Genomic DNA, 27,495 nt, shown 5'->3' with positions numbered 1-27,495 from the left:
AATTTTGGGGTGTAATAGTAGCTTCCAAATAAAGTGTGTTTTTCAGAGGCCAAGATGGAGTGGTAAATCGCCAATGCCCTAAAATTAGATGTCTTGATTTAAAATTTTCACCACATTCAAATACTTTGAAGGACTGCTCTGGAAATCAGTAAGGTGATTAAATATGGCAGACTTACAACACACAGTATAAAAAAACTTTGGAAAATACAGTTGGCATAGTTTATGTACACTCCTGTTCACATAAACTGGTACACTTAACCCCGTAAGTGGGTATGACGTATATATCCACCCTTGACATACTATGTCTCATGCAGATGAAAAGATACGGACCTGCCATGAGAGCCTCCAAGAGTATTTAACTTGGCATAATCACCTTGAGAAGGAGACACTACTAGCTGTGCTTATTTTATATTTGTACATAATATAGTACATAATCTTTCTTATAGCTGACATGTGTGCCAATTCAGGAGCCGTGAGTGTTTTTTTAGATTGATTGAATTAGGTTTATTACGGTTGCTTTCCTGCCACTTTTGGTTTGGTTTGATTGGTTTGAGCTGGTGTTTTAAGTCCACTTTATGAACAGTAAGGCTAATTGGTACTGGACCTACAGTTTAAAGTAGGATCTGAACCACTTGTGCCTCCACCGGGTATTGAAACCGGGAATCCTTGATTACAAGGCCCTGCCACTTTTGGCTAATCACGATGATGAAGATGAATTCTGACATGACGAATTCGAGGAAGGGGCACTCAAAAAGAACACCCATGCCCAGGCTGGGATTTGAAAACAGGATCCCTGGCTTCATGCATTTTGAAGTCTTGCATTTTCCCACAATGACTCAAAGCAGCGAAAGGATAAGTTCATCTTCTTTGAGTATAGAATTTGCACTTTTGGAGACTGATGAGGAGTGGTAATTTTTAAAATTACCTACCATGGAAGAGATTTGGCATTTGCAAATTACCTACTCAAGAGGTAACCATAAAATCGAAATTCGTTAATTTACTTACGTAAAGTGAGTATAAAGTTGTCGTAGACGAAGTTTCGGTGGCAACTGCCCCCTTCTTCAGGTCATGAAGTCGGCTATTGCGTGCCTACGTAAAGCTTCGTCATTTAGAAAGGATCAAGGTATATGTATGGACAGATTGAATGTCAAACAAGGAGTTGCGTATGATACTTGCCTCCCGCTCATCGTCTGGGTTAACCTTGAAACAGATTTCTTTACATTTTTGATTATTCCATTTCTTCAACATCTCTAACCAAATTTCATGAATATTTCCCATCATCCCTATTCAGATTATTTTCTCTATCTTTACATATAAATGAGGCCTCGTAAACATTCCTGCTTAATAATTTGTCTTCCTTGCGTATAACTTCCCGAGTGATTATCTCATGCTCCGATAATCCCATGCGGGAGTTTCCATCTCTAATATCTTTAGCGTGCTCTTACCATCTGACCCCCATACTCCTGCCAGGCACGTAGGCACGTAATAGCAAACTTCATGACCTGAAGAAGGGGGCAGTTGCCACCGAAACGTCGTCTACAACAACTTTATACTCACTTTACGTAAGTAAAGTAATAAAAAGAAGTGTCAAATGGGGATGATTAATAGTTGCATAAGAGAAGCGTATGGTACGGTGCATAAACTAAATAGACAATGTTTAGAACTACATTTAGAGCTAAGCTCAACATTGGACGGGATAACCTGGAATTGAATAGAAGAAAGACACCACAAATATGTGGAGGCGACTAAGAATGAGAATAGGATAAGAATTCAAAACAAGTTAACTAGAATAAGGAAGAATATAAAGGTAGGAGATATAAGGAAAGTGGATAGGCGAGAGGAAGCAGGCGATATGAAAAGCAATGTACTTAATTTAACTGATAAGGAATTGCATCCGGATTTGATTATGGAAAAAGGCCAAAAATTCGCGATAGGAAAAGCAGAAATAGATAAAGAAGAGTTTATGATCGCTGCGGAAAGAATAGGGGCGATCCAGGATGATAAAGATGACAAAAGGGAATTAAGGAGTAAGATACATGACATTATAGAACAACAAATCGGAAAGAGAATGGAAAAGGGTTTGATAAAGGAGGGGGCAAAAATAGCAAAAGATACAGAAAGAGATTAGACAAGGTCAAAAAATGACATTTATAATAAGATCAGACAAAGAAAATAGGATGGTCGCCATAAGTAAAGAAGACTATAGGAATAAATTAGAAGAGTGTTTTACAGGCGATGACTACATAGAGATAAGTAAGGACCCCATTAATAAGATTAGGAGGGATACAAAAAGAGAGATTGAAATTAGCTTGACTTTGAGTAGGAGTGAGAACAAAAGGCTAATAGGAGATTGTAAAAAAGGAACTATCCCTGTGGCATTCGGCATTCCTAAAATGCATAAAGATGGCATCCCTTTAAGACCAATAATACCCACGTATTCCCACCCCAGTTACGGAATAGCTAAGATCTTGGTGGGAAGAATTAAGGAAGTGCGGAAAAACAAGGCTTTCAGCATGATGCATGCGTGGGAGGTTAAGGGGGAAATTGAAAACACTGAATTAGAAAATGAAGACAGAATTGCTAGTTTTGATATAGTCAACCTTTACCCCAGCGTACCACGAGAGAAGGCTGCTGATTGCTTACATTGATGGTTGGTGGGGAATGGTACGGATGTAATAACCACGTGGGAGTACGTGAGGTGGTTTAACGTAAGTACAGGTCATAATTATTTTTACTGCAATGATAAAATCTTTATACAAAAGGAATGTCTAGCAATGGGAAACCCCATATCAGGGATAGTTTCAAGTATTTGTGCATTTTATTGAGAATGCAGCTTTAAACACAGTAAGCAATGGAGTCAAATACTACGGGAGATACGTAGACGACATCTTAGTAATTGGGAAAGATAAGGTGCTGAATTGCCTGTATGCGAATTTAGGAGAAGAAGAGGCACGGATTAAGTTTACAAGAGAGGACATGAAGGATAATAGGATTAGCTTTTCAGACTTTAAGATCAACAAGACAGATAGGAAAATCGAAACGGGCGTCTTCCATAAACCCTTATCAGGAGATACGTATATAAATAAGGAATCTGCACACGCTATGAGGACCAAATACAATGCCTTCTTAAACTTTTTTATCCGAGCCCTAAGACTATGCAATAGTAAGACGATGCTGGAAGATGAAATAGCATGGATTTTTTAAACCGGTAGAAAGAATGGGTACAAAAATGAAGAAATGCGTAGGAATTTACGTAGGGCGAGAAAGAAATGCTCCAAGGATGAAAATAAAGACAAAGTAAATAAGGGGGAGAATGTAAATGAGGAAAAAGGGGAATATAGGTATGTGGCTATTCCATACTTCAGGGGTATCGCAAAAAGTGGAAAGAGTAACAAAAACATACAAAATTAAATGTGGGATGAAAGCCCCTAAATGCATAGAAAAACACTTTAATAGTTATAAAAAAGAGGGGAAAAGAAAAGGCGATGAATTAGAAGGAAAAAATGGCATATATAGAATCAAATGTCAGTGTAAGAAAGAGTATGTGGGGCAAACTGGGGGTCAGATGGTAAGAGCACGCTAAAGATATTAGAGATGGAAACCCCCGCATGGGATTATCGGAGCATGAGATAATCACTCGGGAAGTTATACGCAAGGAAGACAAATTATTAAGCAGGAATGTTTACGAGGCCTCATTTATATGTAAAGATAGAGAAAATAATCTGAGTAGGGATGATAGGAATATTCATGAAATTTGGTTAGAGATGTTGAAGAAATGGAATAATCAAGAATATAAAGAAATCTGTTTCAAGGTTAACCCAGACGATGAGCGGGAGGCAAGTATCATACGCAACTCCTTGTTTGACATTCAATCTGTCCATACATATACCTTGATCCTTTCTAAATGACGAAGCTTTACGTAGGCACGCAATAGCCGACTTCATGACCTGAAGAAGGGGGCAGTTGCCACCGAAACTTCGTCTACGACAACTTTATACTCACTTTACGTAAGTAAATTAACGAATTTCGATTTTATGGTTACCTCTTGAGTAGGTAATTTGCAAATGCCAAATCTCTTCCATGGTAGGTAATTTTAAAAATTAATTCTCAATAAAATGCACAAATACTTGAAACTATCCCTGATATGGGGTTTCCCATTGCTAGACCTTCCTTTTATATAAAGATTTTATCATTGCAGTAAAAATAATTATGACCTGTACTTACGTTAAACCACCTCACGTACTCCCACGTGGCTATTACATCCGTACCATTCCCCACCAACCATCAATGTAAGCAATCAGCAGCCTTCTCTCGTGGTACGCTGGGGTAAAGGTTGACTATATCAAAACTAGCAATTCTGTCTTCATTTTCTAATTCAGTGTTTTCAATTTCCCCCTTAACCTCCCACGCATGCATCATGCTGAAAGCCGTGTTTTTCCGCACTTCCTTAGTTCTTCCCACCAAGATCTTAGCTATTCCGTAACTGGGGTGGGAATACGTGGGTATTATTGGTCTTAAAGGGATGCCATCTTTATGCATTTTAGGAATGCCGAATGCCACAGGGATAGTTCCTTTTTTACAATCTCCTATTAGCCTTTTGTTCTCACTCCTACTCAAAGTCAAGCTAATTTCAATCTCTCTTTTTGTATCCCTCCTAATCTTATTAATGGGGTCCTTACTTATCTCTATGTAGTCATCGCCTGTAAAACACTCTTCTAATTTATTCCTATAGTCTTCTTTACTTATGGCGACCATCCTATTTTCTTTGTCTGATCTTATTATAAATGTCATTTTTTGACCTTGTCTAATCTCTTTCTGTATCTTTTGCTATTTTTGCCCCCTCCTTTATCAAACCCTTTTCCATTCTCTTTCCGATTTGTTGTTCTATAATGTCATGTATCTTACTCCTTAATTCCCTTTTGTCATCTTTATCATCCTGGATCGCCCCTATTCTTTCCGCAGCGATCATAAACTCTTCTTTATCTATTTCTGCTTTTCCTATCGCGAATTTTTGGCCTTTTTCCATAATCAAATCCGGATGCAAATTCCTTATCAGTTAAATTAAGTACATTGCTTTTCATATCGCCTGCTTCCTCTCGCCTATCCACTTTCCTTATATCTCCTACCTTTATATTCTTCCTTATTCTAGTTAACTTGTTTTGAATTCTTATCCTATTCTCATTCTTAGTCGCCTCCACATATTTGTGGTGTCTTTCTTCTATTCAATTCCAGGTTATCCCGTCCAATGTTGAGCTTAGCTCTAAATGTAGTTCTAAACATTGTCTATTTAGTTTATGCACCGTACCATACGCTTCTCTTATGCAACTATTAATCATCCCCATTTGACACTTCTTTTTATTACTTTACTTACGTAAAGTGAGTATAAAGTTGTTGTAGACGACGTTTCGGTGGCAACTGCCCCCTTCTTCAGGTCATGAAGTTTGCTATTACGTGCCTACGTGCCTGGCAGGAGTATGGGGGTCAGATGGTAAGAGCACGCTAAAGATATTAGAGATGGAAACTCCCGCATGGGATTATCGGAGCATGAGATAATCACTCGGGAAGTTATACGCAAGGAAGACAAATTATTAAGCAGGAATGTTCACGAGGCCTCATTTATATGTAAAGATAGAGAAAATAATCTGAACAGGGATGATGGGAAATATTCATGAAATTTGGTTAGAGATGTTGAAGAAATGGAATAATCAAAAATGTAAAGAAATCTGTTTCAAGGTTAACCCAGACGATGAGCGGGAGGCAAGTATCATACGCAACTCCTTGTTTGACATTCAATCTGTCCATACATATACCTTGATCCTTTCTAAATGACGAAGCTTTACGTAGGCACGCAATAGCCGACTTCATGACCTGAAGAAGGGGGCAGTTGCCACCGAAACTTCGTCTACGACAACTTTATACTCACTTTACGTAAGTAAATTAACGAATTTCAATTTTATGCTTATTTATGATAGTGAGTGAGTAAGTCACACGGAAACATAAATGAACCTACTCAAGAGGTTAATAGGGTTCAATAGTTGAAGAATGTGTCACTTTATCTGAACAGGAGTGTACAAAAAAGTTTTTATTAAAAAAGGCATCAGTACAACATTTACCTCATGATGAAACTACAGCTTCCAAGACTTTCGTCATCCTCTGTGTCTTCAAACACTTCATCCCTTCTGTTACTTCCTGGTGTCTGCACCGATGACACCCTTTTGCGTTTTCCACCTGTTGAAAAATATATGCAATGTAAATTATGAACAAGCAGTGAATTAAAAACGAAAATAATTGACTTAACTCAATATACTTTTACATTACATATGTAATTAAATTGGAAAAATAAGCACTGATTATAGTCATATAAATAGTCCCCCTGGGTTTTCGGCCTGTGTATAGGACCGGTGGCAACCCACCATCGTGAGGAAATTGGGGAGCTACAAGTGACTAGTGAAACCCGGTCACAGATATTTCCTATAACGGCTGGAGGTTCGAGGTGCTAACTCCACATCACCCCATTACTGGTTGAAGATCTTCACACCTCTAGGTAGGACTGTGGGAGGGAGACTGGCAGTCAGGAGATAGGCCAAGGCTCTTGAAGGCTGTAGAGCCATGGGTTGTTTTATTATTATTAGTCATATAAATAACAAACACAGATAAAAAAATTAAAAACGTCATACACATCCCTCATTAGAGAGGAATATCACACACGTTTTGAACATGAACAGGGTAATAAACAAAATAAATAGTAAAGATGGGAATTAATAACAATGCAGACCCATTTATCATTATTACTTGCTTTTTATTCTCATCTTGCAACAACACACACGGTTGATGAAAGCAGTTACTGGAAAACAGAAGAAAAACAGCCATGTTATTCTCCTGGTTAATAACAGTATGTATGGCCAACACATGAACTAGCATCACATTGTGGTAAATCAAAAGTCATTCTCGAAAATCAGAGATGATATTTGAACCCTGCTTTTCTCTCCCCCCCCCCTTTTAGTTGTTTATTGATTTGTTTTATTTTACTTTGCTCTTGTACCACTTTTGGGTAATTTGCGAAAATGGGGATGATGAACAGTCACTCACAAATATCCATGCCCAGGCTGGGATTCGAACCCGGAACCCCTGGCATCGTAGTGTGATGTGCTAATCATTCCGCCACGGAAGCCAGCCTTTTTGGTTGTTGTCCATGTTGGCACACTCGAACTACCAGTATTTGAAGTTTATCAAAAGCTGAATTTATTTTGCATTTCTTAAAAGTTGTAAAGCATGGGCTTTTCAAATCCACAGAATGAGAACCATTGTCGAAAAGAACTGGAGTTTGTCTTATTTTGAATAAGACAGTTTAAAGTGGAACCTGAACCAACATGTGACTCCACCCAGTATTGAACTGTAGCATTACTATTTAGCAGCAATCGTGCTTACTTTAAAATTCTTCCATAGCTTATCATTAAAACAATAATAATTAACACCTCTTACGCAATAGCAAAATAGTAGCATTGTCAATTATTCTTAAGTAGGCTATTGGTTCAAGCTATGGCTAGTTCCTTGAGTTTAGGTACAACAAAATACTACTCTTTGAGAAACAACCTTTTTTCTATTTCTTGGGAAAACCCACAAAAATATATATTTACTGAAAAAAAATGTCCAACCATGTATGTATGTCTTAAAGTGGTTTTTAGAACTTAGTGTAAGCCGAGGAATTCAAGATCAGAAGAAAGCCTACACTCTCTAAAATGCTCATATTATAGCATGGTCAATAATTTTACCAATCAAATACTGTATATTTTAAAAATAGTCTGTCTCCCCACAATAGTATTTCATCATCAAGTATGGAGATGAAATAGACCTCGAAGCTTCAAAGAATCATTTGCAAAAGTTAAAATCCAAAACTCATCTTCACAAAAGAATAACATCCAGTCTGTGTCTTGTGCAATGTTACCCAATCAAACTCATACAAAAAAAGACATCCTGATACATTGTGAAATATTAGATTCTTTAAACTTAATATAAATGTATCAGTTTAACAGTATCCCTAAAGACATTTGTTAAAGTTACTGTGTCAAAATTAGGCATTGTATAGAAACCACATCACTGTGAAATTTCATCTGATGAGAGCTTGGCAACAAATGACCTGCACAGAATTAAATATTTTAAGCAACCATTTATACCTCTAACCTACACTAATGGCAGATAAATCTCTTAGCACCACAATTAACATGCAATTTCTTCAAAACTTCAAACATGATATTTCAGTTCTGCCTATTTTGTCCATTTGTACACACACATGAAGGTATGACATACACGAATCTAAAAACAATACGTTCATTGTTACTATTATTAACGAAGTAAGTTCGAGTATTCTGGAATAGAATTTATAAATGGGTTATTACTCTTCAACCACAACTTTTTGTTGATATATTTTATTTTTACATGTAATAATGAAAACAAAAGAACATGTTCACAACATGTGACAATTAGGGATCTAGCGGGAAAAGCCCAGTTTTCGAAATTTTCCGAAAAATTCCGTTTTTCTTAAATTTGGCATGTCTTGCATTTTATTTTAATTGTGGGAAGGGTATTACATCTCCTCAAAGAATGGTATTTCATCATGCTTCCCTGCAAATTTAGTATTTTCAGCATCCATAGTGCAAATGCTAGAAGTGATTTTCCATACTTTTTTCGAACGCTGGCAAACTGCACTCCTTACACATTGATATTTTCTACACTCAAGAAGTATCAATCTATTTTCAACACCACTTTCTAAATTTTTCATTATCTTTGGTCAAATACAAAATTTTTTTTAACATAGATTTTCTCCTTTTTGTCATCATTGGGAGGTAAATGATATAAATTTCACATCCGCTGAAAGGTGTGTCATAAAAAAAAAACTTTCCTCTATGATAGTGGACCTCAACCCTTTTCAGTCCAGGACCCACCTTGAAGGATGGGACCCATAAGCATTAGGTGCTGGCAGAATTACTTATACGGATTTGAACCCAGTTTATAATCATACTATTGCTAACATCGAGTACTTTAAGAAGCTCTCTTTTACGCTTGCTTAAAAACAAATTACACATACTTCTTTCTACAAAAAGTAAATATGTAATTTAAAAGACTTATTTACTGTAGTCTAACATTAACTAAACATACATGCTGAAATTTAAAACAATTTTTTTACTCACCAAACTAATGTGACTAATGTTTGTTTGTTGTTTTAAGTCCACTTTATGCACAGTAAGGCTAATCGGGACTGAACTTAAGTTTAAATGCACAGTAAGGCTAATCGGGACTGGACCTAAGTTTAAATTGGAATCCAAACCACTATGTGCCTCCACTGGGTATCGAACCCGGGACTCCTTGATTACAAAGCGACAACGCTACCACCGTGCCATCAGGGAGTCCCCAATGGAATAGGTTCTTATGACGCAGAAAATGTTCGAGCTCAACTACGCAACCCACCAAATGCCCTCTCGGGACCCAGCAGTGGGTCACGCCCTATAGGTTGAGAAACGATGCTCTACGACCATTAGTTCTCATGTTATGATTTGTTTTGCAATTTCACTCGAAAATTGAAGGATGACACATTTTACTTTGTAACTCAAAAAAGACCAAAATGTCACAATGTTTTACACTTGAGCCCTTCAATTAGTGAAATCTGGCATAGATAATCATTTTATAAATACATTGTGATGCATGACGTCTGCAATTATTCAGCCTATAACTTATCCGTAATAATCAAAAAGGTGATATTTCATGTCATAAGTTGATGATATTATGTCATCAACTTCATAAAATTAACCAAAGCAACAGTCAAAATACGCACCTATTGGTTGCCCAAACCCTTCTTCAGAAACAAGAAGGTTATTTATTAGCAAACATGGTAAAGGGTTAAAAATGTGGGTAAAAATTGAGGAAGTAAAGTAAAAAAAAAAATGCAAGATTGCATCAGTAGTGGCTAACGGGAGGTCATTCCAAAGACATGCTTTGGAGTCACATAAAAGTAGCCCTTCAATTTAATGACATGTTCAAATATTGATGTGTTCTTGGTAGGTGTGTGGTCATCTGGCCAATTAAAGCAATCTGTGGAATAACAAGCACAAGACCACAACTGCAAGTAAAAGTTATTTTGAGACCGTCTTACGACCATACACCATTCTTACTTCTTTTTTTATCTACTCAACGGATTTCAGTGTTTTACGAAACAAAATTTATTTCAAGATAGGGAAACAAAACACAACTGAGATATTTAAACTGCAGTGGAGAAGCATTTTCTCAATTCCTCATATCCTAGAAGTTTCGCAGTTTTTTTCAACAAAATATTGTTGCATGCATGCATGCATGCACACACACAAATAAATCAAAATCTAGCATTTCACCTAACACTCCCAACTTAGCAATATACAATTACCAACACCATTTAATCCAAGACTACCTGGAAAAATTACATTTTCTACTAAGTAACTGCAGATACAAAGAGTATATTCATGATTGATTTGATTTACTTTACTTTGCATTTCTGCCACTTTTGGCTAATCACAAAGATGAGAATGAGTGATAATATGAAGGGACACACAAACAACAACCATGGCAGGCTGGGATTCGAACCCTGGACCCCTGACTACGTGTGCGAACTCCTTGCCACAGAGGCTGACTAACCTATAATTAAAAAAAAAAAAACTAAAATTATGATCAGCAGGGAGTCATGATGTGATAAGTGGTAGCACATAAAAACCATCCATTACAACGCTAAAACATTTCACAGAAAACATTCATATTTAACTAAAAATTCATAAACAGTACAAAATTTCCCACTTTCTCACAGGTGTATGAAAGGTCACCAGCACTGTTATTTCCAAGACAAAATTTTACTTTGGGCTACTTTTATGCGACCTTTTGACAATTTTTATACTGGTTTTACCTCCTTGCCATTCTTGCTAACCTCTTCATCCCTGAAGAAAGATAAAGTCTTTCCAAAAACTTAAGACAACCAAATGCAGGTAAGTGTTGCTAACATTGTCTTGCATAATTTTATAGGTAATTGCCAGGGCTCGAAAAATTCCCGTCACCATGGTGACTAAAAATTTCAGGCTGGCGACTGTGATCTTTTGCTGTAATATTGTCGTTTTTTTAAGTTTGCATGTACAAAATTTTGAATATTCTAAGTTCAAATTGCAGTACAGTATAAGTACAGCACCTTGAATAATGTAGTGTGGAAAACGGCATTGTTCTGGCATCTCTGGCTGGTTCCACTCGAAAATGATACCGCTAGAGGTGCTGGTGTTGGTCTCGGTGCATGGTATTCGTCTGCTTACAATGGAAGTAAATGGAGTTTTCGCTGCAACGTCTGATTCTTTTACATGAGGCATTTCTATGAATGTAACAATTGCTATAATATTTGGTACAGTGGTCACAAAGATATTAACGAACATTGTAGACAGTCGACCACGTCCTGTTATCGTTACTTTCATTAATAATATGGGACAAAATATACGCGTGAAATACTCTTGGCAACTAAATTTTTATGTATGAATTAGGTTCATTATTATTATCATCATCATCACCATCATTTCTTTTAAAGATATACAAACTGAAGCATTTATATTTTTTATATTTACTGTCTCATTTCTTCCGCTTTAAACTAATAGCGGCAATGAAAGGATGATTGCATGAAACGACAAGGGGGAAACCCACAAAACGTCCTTAATGATATAGACATGAGTCAGGAAACTTTCAGACCAATGGGACAAGCGACACGGGATGTTTACACTGATGTGACTAATGACACAGACACTTCTAGACTGTAAAATAGCATTCATTGCGTATGAGGGTCGAAATAGCAAACGACACGTTCATATGTCGTATTAGCATGCTACTTGTTACTTCGGTCGGAAAGCTCCTTAAAGGAAGGTGCTCAGACCGAAGCGACGTGCTACAAGGGGAGTTCCCAACTAAGTGACAAGCGACAGCCTTGAAGCGGCACTTCAGTCTATTAGCAAGCGTTTGCTGCTAATTGTGCGAACAACAGATCTAGGCGACACGATAAACCACATGTGTCGCTTTGTCGCTTGTGTGTCGTTCAAACTGGGTCATTTCCTCAATAGCTTGCAACGTGTTGCCGTGGTTTGTTGTATGCGCATGAGCTATGCAATGAGTGTCTTGCTTTAGGGAGATTGCACACCAAAGCGACAAGTGGCACACGATACTTATCGCTTGAGGATTTCACCAACCGAATGCTGGCCTATGCTTCCCATTATGCCTTTACAATGTGAAATGTTTCTCTTGATTGGCTTGTTTCCAAGCGACATGTGTCGCGTCTCACTTTGGTATGGAAGTTGCCTTGGACAGACGGACCCATGTCGCTTTGGTCTAAAATCTCCTTTAGGAAACGATGCAGTCAGAGCTTGTGTCCCTACGGTTCGAAAGACTGCATTGATTATCGACTACTCGCTTTCAAGCGACACTTGTGGTTTGTCACCTCGGTACAAAATATCTCTCAGGATACTATTTATATTCTAATAACATAGGAAAATAAACTCTAATACACAGTCCAAGACCTGACGTCCGGAAACACATTGCGATGTTTCTTCTTGTGTTACGCACGCATGCTATTTATTTATTAATTTTATTTTACTTTTCTTTCCAAATTAATGCCATTTCATGACTGCAAATTACTCCACAAATATAACTGTTTCCATGCATTCACGTACCGAATTTCAAGACAAACAAATCTACACAATATATTCCAAAAACTAACAAAGCCGCATTACTTTCATAAGAAAATTAGCACCGATACTGATCGCACTGCAATCTATGTTCTCATCCATCTGGGGAACCAGTTTCTTGGGTCGTTTTCCACACTACGTTATTCAAGGCGCTGTAGCATAAGTTAGCAAATGTTTTTTTTTGTCAACGTGAACATTGCATAGAATCTGTAACAATTTCTTACTCTTTGTTCCACAACCCCTCATTTCTTGCTTTCTCACATGATTTAGCTATGTTTTGAATATGGTGATGCTCAGTTTTTTATGAAGTATGCACAATTGCTAGTAGGTGGTTTCCTGCCACCTGATTTTCAGAGCTGGCGACTAGCTCTGAAGAAGATTTTTCGAGCACTGGTAATTGCTTAACATGTTTCCTTGTATTGATAATGTGGTACAGTACCTGTCCTTGTCTGACTATTAACCAAGTTTTCTTTGTTATCAACATTTTCATCCCTGTTTCCTTGATTCACTGGCTGGCCACTTTCATGATCATAATCTAGAAAAGAGAGATGTTATTTAACTTACTGCATAACACTTAGGCCTACATTAAAAAAACAAAATATTAGTTCAGACAATTCAGTTTTAGTAAGTACAAGACCCAATTTACAGACCCGAGTTCGTTGGTTCAAAGCACAGTTAACATGATTCTTGCAGTTTTCCATTATTGATTGATTGATTTTGTTATTTATGTCCACTTTATGCACAGTAAGGCTAATCGGGACTGGACCTACAGGTTAAAGTGGGACCCGAACCACTATGTGCCTCCACCGGGTATCGAACGTGGCAGTTTTCCATTATAATTAAGAGTAACATGCTAAAGTAACAGACAGACAAAACTTTATTTCACAATAACACATCTCCGCAGGATAAAAACAACGGAAAAAATTCATAAACAACATAATATTCATAAATATTTCACTTTCTCAAGGGGATACAGAGGATCAAGGGTACCTATTATTGTTTATACAGGTTAAACAGAACAACTCATGGGCAATATTGTTAACTTTGTAACAAGATTTTCAACAAGTTTTAAAAATTATTACATTCTAAAGTATCAATTGCACAAATTAAGTTTTCCAAAACTTCAAACCTTCTGGCACACACATTTTCAGCACAACCTAAGTTTTCTTATCATTCTGTATAACTTGTGAAACTGAACTTAAGCAATGTGATTTATCACAAGCGGAGTAGTGTGGTGCATGTGTACAAAGTAGGACAATGTAATGGTCAGGGGTAAACAAAATTAAAAATAATTCAGGCACGAGCATTTTTATTTATTTATTTCAAATACGGGCTAAGAAAACTATGAATCCAACTAAGATAAAGCTAAACATTTGAAAATGTGACCTTAAAACATATATTAATTAATGCAACATTGGGTTAAAAGTAATCAATTCTAAAAAAAAGTTTCTACCGGCAATATCATAAAAACTATGCAAAACATTTTATAATATGATCCACTACCATATCACTGTAGATTTTAAAATTCAGCTAGCAACAGTGCAAACACTTTGGCATGTTTCTTATAGTGATTTAATGTTACGCATGATACAGAAAATGAGAAAAAACATAAAAAATCTACACTCTACTAGTTACTTTTTAAAAAATGGCAACTGAGCACCCTATAATGTTCTATCCTGCCATGGGGAAAAATAGTGAAGTAGGTAATTTCTAAGAATTACAATCACATTACAAATATCCACTGCAGGTTTACAGGAAAAAAAAACATACTGCTAACCTCCACAACTACGTAAATATATGTTCTTGTACTCTAATAACTTCTGATATCATCTTAATAACAGTTAATTTGAATTTTGAAAAAAAATACAGATATTTGAGAGGGGAAGAGACATATAGCTACTGGACATACTTCAGATGAAAGTTCCGAATGCTTAATCCTGAACTAATCACCACACACATTCATGGTTCAATTTCTATTCACGGCCGTACACACACTGATTACTTACTGCATGTTTTGTGGAGATTGACTTTTCCATTCCATACACTTTTATATATGTACCGTGCGTCCATTTCGATCTGCAGCCGAGAGATCGGGAGAAGCGTGGCAGGCGGCACTGACGGAGATGCCGGCATTTGCGGCCTGAAATGCCCGCTTATTTTTATGGACATATGCAGACATTTATATAAATATTGCAAAACAAGCACTAACCTGTGTTATAAGAGTATGGTTTTAATTTTAGTAGCTTAGTGACTGTATGTGCCGATGATTTTGACACGCCCACCTCTTGTGAAACACGGCATAGAGGTTTGTTTGGAGAACGTTCTAACGTTGCACCAATATCATCGAGTTTTGCTTCGGTTAGAATCCGTCGTTTTTGCTTAGGTGTTTTAAAATTTAACGATACAGTTTCTCGTAATTTAAGGACAAGATGTCTAACCGTATCTCTGTGTGGAGTTGAAACGCATGGGAATTTCTGTACAAATTACCTACACACGTCTCGACACGAGTTTGTTTTCACGTAGGTACGTATCATACATAAAAAAATCTTTGTTCTAACGTGAATCTTGCGGCTGGCATTCCAATCGTCTCACTGACACGTCACACATACACACTACAATAACACAAACAAGTAACTGCAAGTAACCAAGAATAACACTCTTGCGCACAGTACGAAATTAACATGCTCTTGGTTTACATTGCTCGCCACTATATTTACAACTCTGTCTTCATCTAGTCGCGAAGGAACAAAAAACTCGAGCTCGGAGATTTCGGATTGCAAGGAAGCTCACGAACACTATTGACTTTTAACGGTTTCTTCTACAGCGTAATCTTGATACAGTGTTGCACATTCAAAACCTCCAAACGATCCCCATCGGCACAAAACTCTTTCAAGGATATAAACTTAAGCAGGACGTTACTGGTCAAAACTATGATTAAAATGTTTTATTATCTGAGGCTCTTAACATCGTTTCTAAAGCGTATTTTTTTGTGTATATAAGAGCAGAACTTGGATGAATTACAGAAGAACTTTTGCGTGTTATAACACAGGTTAGTGATCGTTTTGCAATATTTATATAAATGTCTGCATATGTCTATAAAAATAAGCGGGCATTACAGGCCGCAAATGTCGGCATCTCCGTCAGCGCCGCCCGCCAGGCTTCTCCCGATCTCTCGGCTGCAGATCGAAATAAACGCACGGTATTTCTTTACAAGCACTAATTCAATTACTGTCAACCTGGAAATTACCAACTGATATTTTGTTAGGCCCAAGTTTGTATTGTTTTATTGCTATTTCATCATGATACGTATACATTTTCTTTATGGTTCGATTTTGATTTAAGTTTGTTAAGGAGGTGTTTGTAGTATTTGTAGACCTGGAGAAAGCTTTTGATAAAGTGAATTGGGTTAAACTTTCAGAAATTCTGAAGAAAATTCGGGTAGATTGGAAAGAGAGGAGACTTCTAAGCAACTTATACATGAATCAACGAGTTAAAATGAGAACAGGAGACAAAATGACAGAAGGCTGTGAAATTGGAAGAGTAGTACGACAAGGATGCTGCCTATCGCCTACTTTGTTTAATATCTATTTAGAAGATATAGTGAAAAATTGTTTCCAGGGAACAGGAGGTGTCAAATTGGGAGGAAGAAGAATAAACTGCATAAGATTTGCTGATGGCATGGCATTATTCGCTGAGGATGAAATAACCATAAATAGTATGTTAGAAGAGTTAAAACAGCAGCTGTGAGCAGTATGGGATGAAGATTAATGTAAAGAAGCCAGAGGCAATGGTTATTGGACGGAAACCAAGGAATATTAATGTGAGAGCAAACAGTGAAAGAATCCAGCAAGTGGATAGCTTCAAGTACCTTGGATGCACTATAAGCAGTGACATGAGCTGCAAACAAGAAATGAAAATGAGAATCGCAATAGCAAAAGAAGCTTTCAATAGAAGAAAAAAATGTTTTTTGTGGACCCATGGACATAGGTCTAAGGAAGAGATTAGTGAAATGTTTTGTGTGGAGTGTAGCACTATATGGTGCAGAAACCTGGACGTTGAGAAGAAATGAAGAGAAACGACTCGAAGCTTTTGAAATGTGGACATAGCGAAAAATGGAGCGTGTAAAATGGACGGACAAGAAAGAAACTAAGCCGTACTGAAAAGAGTTGGTGAAAAAGGATCTATACTGGAGACCATCAAGAAGAGGAAAATAAACTGGTTAGAACACTGTCTAAGAAGGCACTGCCTGCTAAGGGATGCCTTGGAGGGAATGGTTGAAGGAAGAAAAGTCCGTGGAAGAAAGAGATATCAGCTTATGGATGATATTAAATTAACTAGGTCGTATGCTATTACGAAGCGTAAGGCGAAGAATAGGGAAAGCTGGAGATTGCAGTGAAAAACCTGCCAATTAGGCAGAAAACAATGAATGAATGAACACATACGGCAGAGTTCTAGCGATTACTAATTGTGTTTCCATGACACTGACTTTTTACTTCCACATACTACTACATAATTCTTGTTGCCAAAATGCGAAAAGTTTTCGTTCAATACATGCTTTCGCAGTTAAGTTAGGAGTAGTTCCTTTAGAATTTTAATAACAACCCAAAATGCTTTTGTGATTAGATTAGGAAGGTCAGGTTTTCTCTTAGCATTAAAATAATACCCTAATTGCCTTCATAGTTACGTTAAGTGTTAGTCCGTGTAATGCATCAAGAGTGCGAAATGAGGAGTTTTGACAAGGTACCTACAGCATCTTATTTTTACCCATAAATTGGGATTTTTCGAAATGTAAAATGTGCTCATTAGTTTCAGGAAGGTTCCAAATTTCTTCTACATTCATCCCCACTATTCTACGATACTTGCTGTCACTTCTGTTAAAGGAGAAGGCTTTGTCCATGGCGAGCACACATGCTTGCGAAAGGTATTTTTTAAGTTCCTTTTTCCAACATAAATTACCTTTTTTCTAAATTCAAACAGTGTTCATTACTTTAAGGAGAGTTCAATGATTGCCAAAATTCTATGATAATTAGTCTTTCTGCTGTGAGAATTTGAAAAAAATCACAAAACAATCTGAACCGTTACCTTGTTGTTTCCAGCTTTCATATTCAGGTTAGGTGGGTAGGCTTAGGGCTCTTAGCTGTCACTTCTGTTAAAGGAGAAGGCTTTGTCCATGGCGAGCACACATGCTTGCGAAAGGTATTTTTTAAGTTCCTTTTTCCAACATAAATTACCTTTTTTCTAAATTCAAACAGTGTTCATTACTTTAAGGAGAGTTCAATGATTGCCAAAATTCTATGATAATTAGTCTTTCTGCTGTGAGAATTTGAAAAAAATCACAAAACAATCTGAACCGTTACCTTGTTGTTTCCAGCTTTCATATTCAGGTTAGGTGGGTAGGCTTAGGGCTCTTAGCTTTAAAATAACATCACATAGTCTCAAGCGGAATGCCTCCTCAACCCATAAGTGAGAACTCCAGCAGTTAAATGGCTGATCTGGTAAAAATTTACTATTGCACAAACAGATATCTTCATTTTTACAGAAGAAACTACTTACGGAAATAAGTTCGGTAAAAATTTACTATCCTTCGGACACCTCTAATTTTTTAGTTTCCTCAATTTTTGACATTCGTACTTACGTATCTCCTTCGCGGAACATTCCTGAAGGTGTATCAACGTTGTTTTGATGACAGTAAGAGCAATTTTTCACTTTACCAGTACGTCTTTCTGGTAGGCATTTTTGCTTGCCTGAAACAATATGGCGAGTACACCTTCCTACATAATCACGCATCATGCTTGTCGTTTGTCAAATTTTTGACATTCCTACTTACGTATCTGCTTCGCGGAACATTCCTGAAGGTGTATTGACGTTGTTTTGATCAAAGTAAGAGCAATTTTTCACATTACGAGTACTTCTTTCTCCTAGCCTTTCCGCTTGCCTCACACACAATATGGTGCGTACACCTTCCTAAATAATGACGCGTCGGGCTTGTCTTCTTTCGATTTTCAATAGTTATGCAGTGTTTCAACCTTCGGAACCCAAGAACAAACTTCATCAGATCTATTTCTTTATAATTTTTTTTTACGAAGAAAATTGTAATCTTTCTTGGTGCTATCTGTGAATCGTTTTTGAGGCTATCCGTCCTGGAATAAGTATGAAACATCTACAAATTGCAAAATAAGTGAAAATAAGGCGTTATTTTTCGGAATTGAAACTGTTGATTTTCGCGAATGTTTTTGTTTCACAACCAACTATATATATTCCTGATTACTACCACGACACCAAATTTTAACTATGTATCCTAACCTAACTACGTGCCAATGGTTCGCAATTATTTCCAATTTCTAGATCCTGATACTAACACGACACCAAATTTTAACTATGTATCCTAACCTAACTGAATGAACCTAACCACGCACCAATGGTTTGTGGGGTTAGCGTCAATGGTTCGCAATTATTTCCAATTTCTGCACTCTCTTTGAACATGCATATACCCACATCCCATTCCTTCTAACGAGTAGCTTACATTCACTGCCACATTTTGGACATTCCTTTCCTTTCTTCACGACCCCGTGTTCAATTAGAAAACCCACTGGATCCTCCACACCCGGTACAAACTTCACCACGCATCCAAGACATGTCATGCTTCTAACTCTCGTTCCAAACGCAGACAGTTCGAAACACTGGATACCCAATGAACATGAACAAAACACAATCACGACGCGTCATGATAGTCACGACCCGTCATAATAGTCACAACGGTGTACGAAGGTGATGGTGCACGAAGCTGTACACGCCAAACGCTATTCTCCATCGGAGAATTAATTTTCAACGAACAACATGAATTTCAGCTATAAAACATTCCCACATCACACAAAACACCTTCCCGATGTTCGACAATGCTACAAGAACTTTTTACGGTAAGTAGTTTTTTCCATAAAAATAAATAAATGTGTCCGAAGGATAGTAAACAAGTACCGTAGTTGAAACAACAGCATGTTCATATCATAAAAAAACATTCACACTGTAACAAATAGATAACTTTTGATAAATATATTTACATCATGACAAAATATGCATATAAACAACAATCTACATCATTCTCTCCAATCTTCATGTGAGATTCCCTAATGTGCCAGTAATTAAATAGTAATTATATTAATTATAAAACATAAGAAAAATAACACAACTACAGTCTGACCAAAGCCACAGCGAGAGCACCTGTTACCACTATATATCATTCATGTTCACTAACCTCATATTCATTATCAGCACCACTGATATCTGTCAATAACTGAATCATTCAAGATTGCAAGGATGTTTTTTTTTTTTGTCTTTAGCGTGGACGATGTAAAAATCACGTTAACACAAAAAGTAACTAACGACACACCTGGATCCTGGGGACCCAATGGTTGTTGCTTTTGGCATATTTAGTACCCTCACAACGTTAACCACTCCACTGGCTCGAAGAGAACAAAGGCCTAGGAGACTACTGAGCCCATCACATCAATCGCTGCCAATCGATTCATACTGAAAGGCAAAATAAATTTCTGTCTGGTTCATAGGATCCAAGTGTGTCGACTAAAGTTAAAATGCTAAGGGAACTAAACAAGCTGACCTGCCTAACCTAACTACGAAAGCATGTATTGGGAAGTAAAAAAACAGTGTCAAGGAAACGCAGTAATCACTAAAACTCTGCAGTATGTGTTATCAGACAAAAATCAAAATCGAACCATGTAAAAATTTGGTATAAATTTACAATACTAGAAGTATCTCCGATTGCTTTAAAATTCGGCATACTCACTAATTTTGGCCTAGTGATCACGAATCTGCAGTTAAAAATTGGCGGTCGCATCTAGAAATTGCAAAATTATGAGCAAATATTACCACTATGTTTGTAGATACACTAATATGGTAACCATGTTTGATGATGTGAACAAGTGAACTTCGTTATTCGTTACAATGTCTGAGAAAATGGCATCTTGCATAAGGTGGAAAAAATGTTGGTAACTATACGATCTCGGCAGAACGAATTTCTTCATTTTTACAGAAGAAAATACTTACGGAAATGAGTTTGTGTAGCATTCTGAAAGTTCTTGGACGTATTTTCTTCCATCCTGTAATCTATTCGACCGGGAATTCATGTATTTTTGAAGACAAATATCTCTCCGACGCACAATTGCTGTTGCTTGTATTTGCTTCCTCTACATGAACCGGATGTTCCGTATGTCAGTGTTCCCAACCACGCTGCTGTTTTGCAAGAAGTGAAGGCGAAGTAAGTTGTTTTTTTTTTTTAAGCTGTATCGCATTGTTTTACGAACAAAATTTTAACTATGCTTGCCTAACCTAACCTTGCCGGAAATGGTTCGTGGGGCTATCCACCGATGGTTTTTGGGGCTATTTAGGTATTTTTCAGTTACGAAGGTTGGAAACAATGCATACCCACATGTTCCACCATGCTACTCAAGCTACACTTAATGTGATAAATTCAAATTATTTTCGTGAAAAAAGCAAAATTACACCTTAAAGAATCTTTTGAAATGCAAAATTATTTTCGTGAAAAAAGCAAAATTACACCTTAAAGAATCTTTTGAAATGCAGAATAGGTAAGTACCAATGTGAAAAATGACGAAATAAACAAGTGAGAGGTGTTCTGCCGAGATGGAATAGGTACTGGTGTTTACTCCATTCGCGGACCCACTTATTTTGGCTTATATTGCAATTTTTAGACGTGACCGCCAAATTTTAACTGCAGATTCGTGATTACGAGGCCAAAATTTGTGAGTATACGGAATTTGAAAGCAATTGAAGATACTTCGGGTATTGTATATTCGCTCCAGTTAGGCCTGTTAGGTTAGGTTCCATTAGCACTCCTTACGTTCAATTTACCATATATACGGACAACATCGGAATTACAAATTCCATGGCATCTTCCACACCCGGCAACAGCAATAGCGCGTCGGAAATAGATTTTCGTAGAAAACTACATGCATTCGCATTAAAATGGATGAAAACTACATTCCCGAACATCAACAACGCTACAGAAAATGATTTGCGTCAGTACTTACTCCTGTAAAATTGACGAAATCCGTCTCCGGTATAGTAAAGTGTTACCTGCCTAACCTAACCTAGTAGGCATACCTCGTCCCCGTGATGGGGCTATCGTATGTAAGAAATAGACATTATTTTCGTTAGATATCCATTATTTCACCTAAAGAAATGTTCCGCAATACAGAATAGTACGTTAGCAATGTAAAAAATTGCGAAATAAATCATTGATAGATGTCTCCGGTATAGTAAAGTAGTACCAACCTTCGCACATAAGTAATTATAACGAAACAATTTTTATATTAAAATGTTTACCTGACACGTTTAGTTGTTTTACAAATGTGGTCACTTCACAATTTGAGGTACCGAGAGTTAAAATTTCGGCGTATTCGATCGAATCTCCTTAGTTGCATGCACAAATATGAAACGAGGTACAAAGTATCTTAATTAACGTGAAATACTTAAAATTTGGATGCAATATAAACAAATAAACCATAATTACGCGCAACTATTTCATGGGAACCATACTTACCAAAATATTCATCGCCTTGGTCACTAAGATCGCCACTTATGAAGTCGCAATGTTGTGGAGCATCATACAAATACGACATATTTTATGTGTGTCCAAAAAATTACACTAGTCAACTTCGTTGTAAGCTTAATAACATGGACAAAAACAAATATTCGATATTGTTATTATTATATCTCAAACTTCCCTCTCTTCAACGCTTCCAACACAGTCCAGCGTTAACGGTTTTGACAGAGTTGCCAGCCAATAGCCATCGTTCTTCTTCTTCTTCATGACCCTGTCAACAAACTGAAATTCTTCACTCTATTTCACCAGTATCATATGCGATTATATGAATAAATCACTTATGTCGTTTTGCTCTTTTTTTAAAATATATATATATAAAAGTCAAAATTCAAGCTTACATTTTCGAGCATACAGCTCTGTCTGAAAGGTACGAAGTACGTATTTGAAGCATAGTTTTGGCGGAAGTGACGTCACCTAGTACAGTTTGAAAGCGCCAAGAACAGGAGTACGCAAGTGCATAACTCGCAGTGCAGATGGAAACTTACTCGGTCACGTGATTCCACACACGTTGCTCGTTTGTTTATAATCGCGGAGGTAGAAAGCCAGCAACACAGGTTAAATATACGTTATGGGTCAGCAAGTTGTTGGATAAAGTGCTTCTAATGTGTGGAAATGTATGTGTACGAACATTTGAAAATGCAACGTGATTTCTATGGTGAAAACCAAGTGTTTATAACGTGGGGAAAACAGCGAGTACTCACTTTTATCTACTGACCGTATTTGGCGATGCAGTCGAAGTGCAATTCGAAAGACTTTCACTTCCAGTCCACGACTTCAAGACCGCAATCCAAGACCATACTCGGAGGATGCTCGCTTCAAGTACTGCACCTTTGGGACACGGCCTATGCATAGAGAAGCCATATTAATGGAGGAGATAATTCTGATAGAAGGGAAGAGATTGATATAGACGGTGTTAAAGGCGGAGCTACTGCGAAGCATGCGCACTCGTCTGGTCCCCCTCGAACATCCGGTTACGCTTATGGTGCTATGGACGTTAATATGAAAGGGCAAAGTGGAGATTCTTTTACAAGGAAATAGGGTGTCAGATGTATAGCATATGGTGGCACAGTTCGATCGGGAACAGATTTATTGAGTCAAGTATCATTTCGTATGTTTTCAAAGGACGTAGAGAGACGAAACCTGTTGATGCAAGCAGATCGAGAAAGGATTGGTACCCGGAAAGGATTTTTATGACTTGCATTTTGTTACAAGCATGTTGATCTGTGCATATTGATCGTTTATCTGTGTATTGTGTTGTGGTGAAAAGCACGCCTCTTAAGCAGGGTTGGCATGTGCTGGATACCTGGAGACAATGCTTCACTTCAATACATTTTTCTTTCTCTCCCTCTAATGCCATGTGATAGGTCCAATAGAAGAGGTAAACTGTAAGATTCAGTTTCCACGGATTGGTGCTAAAGAAGTGGAATCAAAACTAAAATACTTGACTGACATCTTTCAAGAAAAGCGAATGAGTTTTGAACAGTTCTGGCAGAAATGCACAAAGGGCAAACCCAGCCTCGTTGATGAGCCAGAATTAACCCGGCAACGTCACATTCCTAAGAGACGTGAAAATCCTGATGCTGCCAAAACTCACAAGTTCTACACTCCAAAATAGCATTATAAATCAATATACATTGACGTCTGTGACACAGCAAAATCATGTGTTAAACAAGGACATGAATCTACAGGACTACAAAAAGTAACAGCCGTAGACAAAGAATGCATCTCAGCTGTGAACAGTTGCACAACAAACTTTCAGCAAACGCGAGAATTCTTTCGCCAAGATTTGGATGCCGAAAGGCTCTCCTTACACATGTCCATGCTTGGTGATATCGCCAAACAGAAGAAAGTCGTTCTAACTACCATGCGTGACATAAGGAAGTTTCTTTTGGTAGACAGCACCCTCCAGGAGCTTCTGCCTGAAGTTGCCAAATTCATGATGGTCCTCCGCACTGTGCCAGTGACGACAGCCACAGCCGAAAGGTCATTCAGTGCTATTCGCCAACTAAAGACATGTTTGAGATCTACAATGGGGTAATGTAAATACATACTTTTCAATAAAAATGTTAATTATCTAAAAAACAAATGAGCAGACACAAAAGACATAAAGAGACTTTGAAACATTTTCTAAACATTTTTTCATGTTACATTTCATTTGCATGAGGAATATAATAGCTGCTTAAAAACTCCTATACGAAGACGTAATTTTTATTTTTTAAAAAAGGTGGGAATGAGTAATTCATTCATTTATTTCAGTGATCAGAGCTCCCCCAATAATTTTGACAAGTCGGCGCCCCTGATTACAACACTAGCAGATTAATTTACTGCGATGCTACACACAGCACAGTCTATTTGTTACAGCCAGCCAACAAACCAGACAGAGTACATATACAGGGTGTTTCCGGGCTGATGATACAAACTTTCAGGGATGATGGAGAAGAACACATGTATTAATTTGAGATAAGGAACCCTAGTCCGGAAACGACTGTTAGCGGATTCAATGCCAGCCGTAGAAGCCCAACAGTCGGAAGGAGAAATTGGAAAAGGGCGTTTATCGAACGAACGTGCACAAGTGGACGAACAGAGTGATATGACAAGGAGGAAAGGTGCCCAGGGAACGATTCAAGGTGATAAAATTGACGAGTACAAAGAGAGAAACCTAAGATCACTGTATTCTTCAAGAGACGTCCACGAAAGTGGTGACAGTTACTGCGGACTCTTGTCCCACGGCGTACAGTTTCCTCATAATGCATATGCAAGTTAAAGTGTTTTGTTTAATGCATACGAACCTTGACGTAAGCGCGCAGTGGAAGATTTCCGCCTTAAAGGTCTACTTATTAGCTATGGGGCAGCTATGCTATTCGAATGTACAGATACAACACTGTTCCAAAATATGCGAGTTTATTGGCATAAGGTGCAAGCACAATTAGACTACATAAAGAAAGATTGTTCGAAGATGAACTCGCTGAAATAAACATTGTCTTATCACTTGGGCCAGTTTGGTGGATATTAGTTTTAACCAGTGATGTGCCGTAGACTATAAATTTACGTCTATATGCGTTGTCTACACGTAATCTAAGCGTAGATTACATTGGGTTTTAGTTTACATAGACTACGTAGACAATCTAAAGTGCATTAAAATTAATTTTCAAGGGTTTCATGAAAGGAAAGTGACATTTTCAACTATATTGGTTCCTAATGAAATAAAAGAATCCTATTTACAACAAATTTATCTTCTCTTCTACTATCAACTATGGAAGAAGATAAATAGTATGCAAGAAACAACAACAGATGGCAGTCGTGAGGCAAAAGTGGTCTTTTCCCCATAAAACACTAGAATATTTCCTATATTAGGTTTTTCCTTGGTGAGAAATTGTTCGAATTTGGAAGAAAGAGTATGAAAATTTCTTCTCACACATCAGCAACTGATACGCAGTATAATTTTCTTCTAATTCCACGGAGCCCTTTGCTAATTTATCACCTTTCGCCATGTTGTTTACATAGATTACGTAATCTACGTGTATAAAATAGTCTACGTGTAGAATGTAGACTATCGTTGTTTACGCGTAGACGCACATCACTGGTTTTAACTAATTAATAATAATGAAGTAAACCTGTCTTTTGACTGTCAAGTCACTTCTTCACGTAGTATAGACGAGTAAGATGATGAACAAAATATACTTGAGTGAGTGAGTGCAAGATCGGAACTTAAAACATTACGGAAAGTACTTATCCTTCTCTTTCATGTCGTGGTTACTCGGACACCTTCACAAAGTGTCTACCTTGAGGAAAACAACTTCCTCTCTCTGGGTCAGAATCCAAAATGCGCTGCCTGAAGGGCTGCGAGGTTGCACCGATGCTTCCTTATTACGTCATTGCGTAACCGATTCTATTGACCTCTGGTGGCAAAATTAATAATGATTCCATTAATCTGGCACAAATGTAACAGAAATATAACAAAATAACGGCTCCGCGCGCACTACGGTCCATATGTAAATATCTTCAAAAGATGGCCGAGGCCGTGACGCATCAGCTGACGGAAGACCGTGCGGAACCACCTACGGAATATATAGGCGCTCTGTTAGCCGATATAATGTCACTTAAAAAAGCCGTAAAATCAAAAGGAGCCATTAGGAAGCGCCGTTCTTTGAAAGAAATTGAACCAACAGAGGAATCAAGCGAAATGCCAAGGAGGAGACGTGTTGAGCAAACGTTCCAGGGTGTCTGCATTCACGATACCAACGATAGAGAACCAACATCTAAGTATTTTGCGAGCTGCGTACACGAAAGAGGCGACATATACTGTAGTTTCATGTCTCGTGGCTTACCGTTTCCTCGAAAGTAAAAAGAGAACATGACAGGATGGCAGAGGTCGTGATATATCAACTGCCAGAAGATCGTGTGGAATCACTCACGGATCATGAAGGCGCTCTGACAGCTAATTTTTTTTCGCCCGCACAATCTCAAGATTCTGGAGACACTGGAATGAGACACCATATAAATGAATCACCCGGAGTAGACAGCAGCACCGTTGAAGAACCAGCAAAGGTAACATCCGAGGCATCGCTGGCGATAGGCCTAGACTTTGCCGAAGGAATGAGTTCTGAACCCACAGCCCACGAGTCCAAAAAAGGCGACAAGGGTTATTCTGGAGTTTTGACTTTCGGTAGTGAAACGAAGAGGGAATCTGACAAAGATGTCGAAACTGAAGTGGATCGCTCTGAAGATACAAGTTGAGGAAACAGCACCCTCCCAGCTCGCGGAGGAGGAACCGCATTTCGACCAGGGGAAATGTTCATCAGGAACTACATTCGTTGGTTGATTTGTTGTTTTAAGTCCACTTTATGCACAATAAGGCTAATCGGGACTGGGCCTACAGTTTAAAGTGGGATCCGAACCACTTGTGCCTCCACCGGGTATCGAACCCGGGACCCCTTGATTACAAGGTGAAGACGCTACCACTGCGCCATCGGGGAGGCCCGGAACTACATTCGTGTCGAGTGGAAGAATACAATGGTAACAGTTAACTCGGCCATAGAAACTAAAAGATCCTCCGCCATGAAGCGCGTGAAAGACGAAACTTTGAAGGATGGCGCGTTCTCGGTTTTCCTGGAGGAAGTTGGCAGA

The 27,495-nt window shown here is 37.9% G+C and overlaps 1 protein-coding gene across 1 annotated transcript in view; it reads right to left on the bottom strand.

The window, feature by feature from the left end:
• Positions 1–22,535, bottom strand: part of LOC145987984 (targeting protein for Xklp2 homolog) — a 115,141-nt gene extending 92,606 nt beyond the window's left edge. Inside the window, exons 1-3 of the mRNA XM_083122824.1 lie at positions 22,306–22,535; positions 13,168–13,263; positions 6,114–6,228 (exon numbers count right to left, since the gene is read on the bottom strand). Of these exons, the coding sequence (XP_082978950.1) occupies positions 6,114–6,228; positions 13,168–13,263; positions 22,306–22,384 (290 nt within the window). The 5' untranslated portion in view covers positions 22,385–22,535. The remainder of the gene's footprint in view (positions 1–6,113; positions 6,229–13,167; positions 13,264–22,305) is intronic.
• Between the last annotated feature and the right edge of the window lie 4,960 nt (positions 22,536–27,495).

This window comes from Lepisma saccharinum, chromosome 5 (genome assembly GCF_977018435.1).
Source record: "Lepisma saccharinum chromosome 5, izLepSacc3.1, whole genome shotgun sequence".
In the NCBI taxonomy this organism is placed as follows: domain Eukaryota; kingdom Metazoa; phylum Arthropoda; class Insecta; order Zygentoma; family Lepismatidae; genus Lepisma; species Lepisma saccharinum.
The sequence above is the reverse complement of the archived record's forward strand: the minus strand, read 5'-3'. Positions and strand labels throughout refer to the sequence as shown.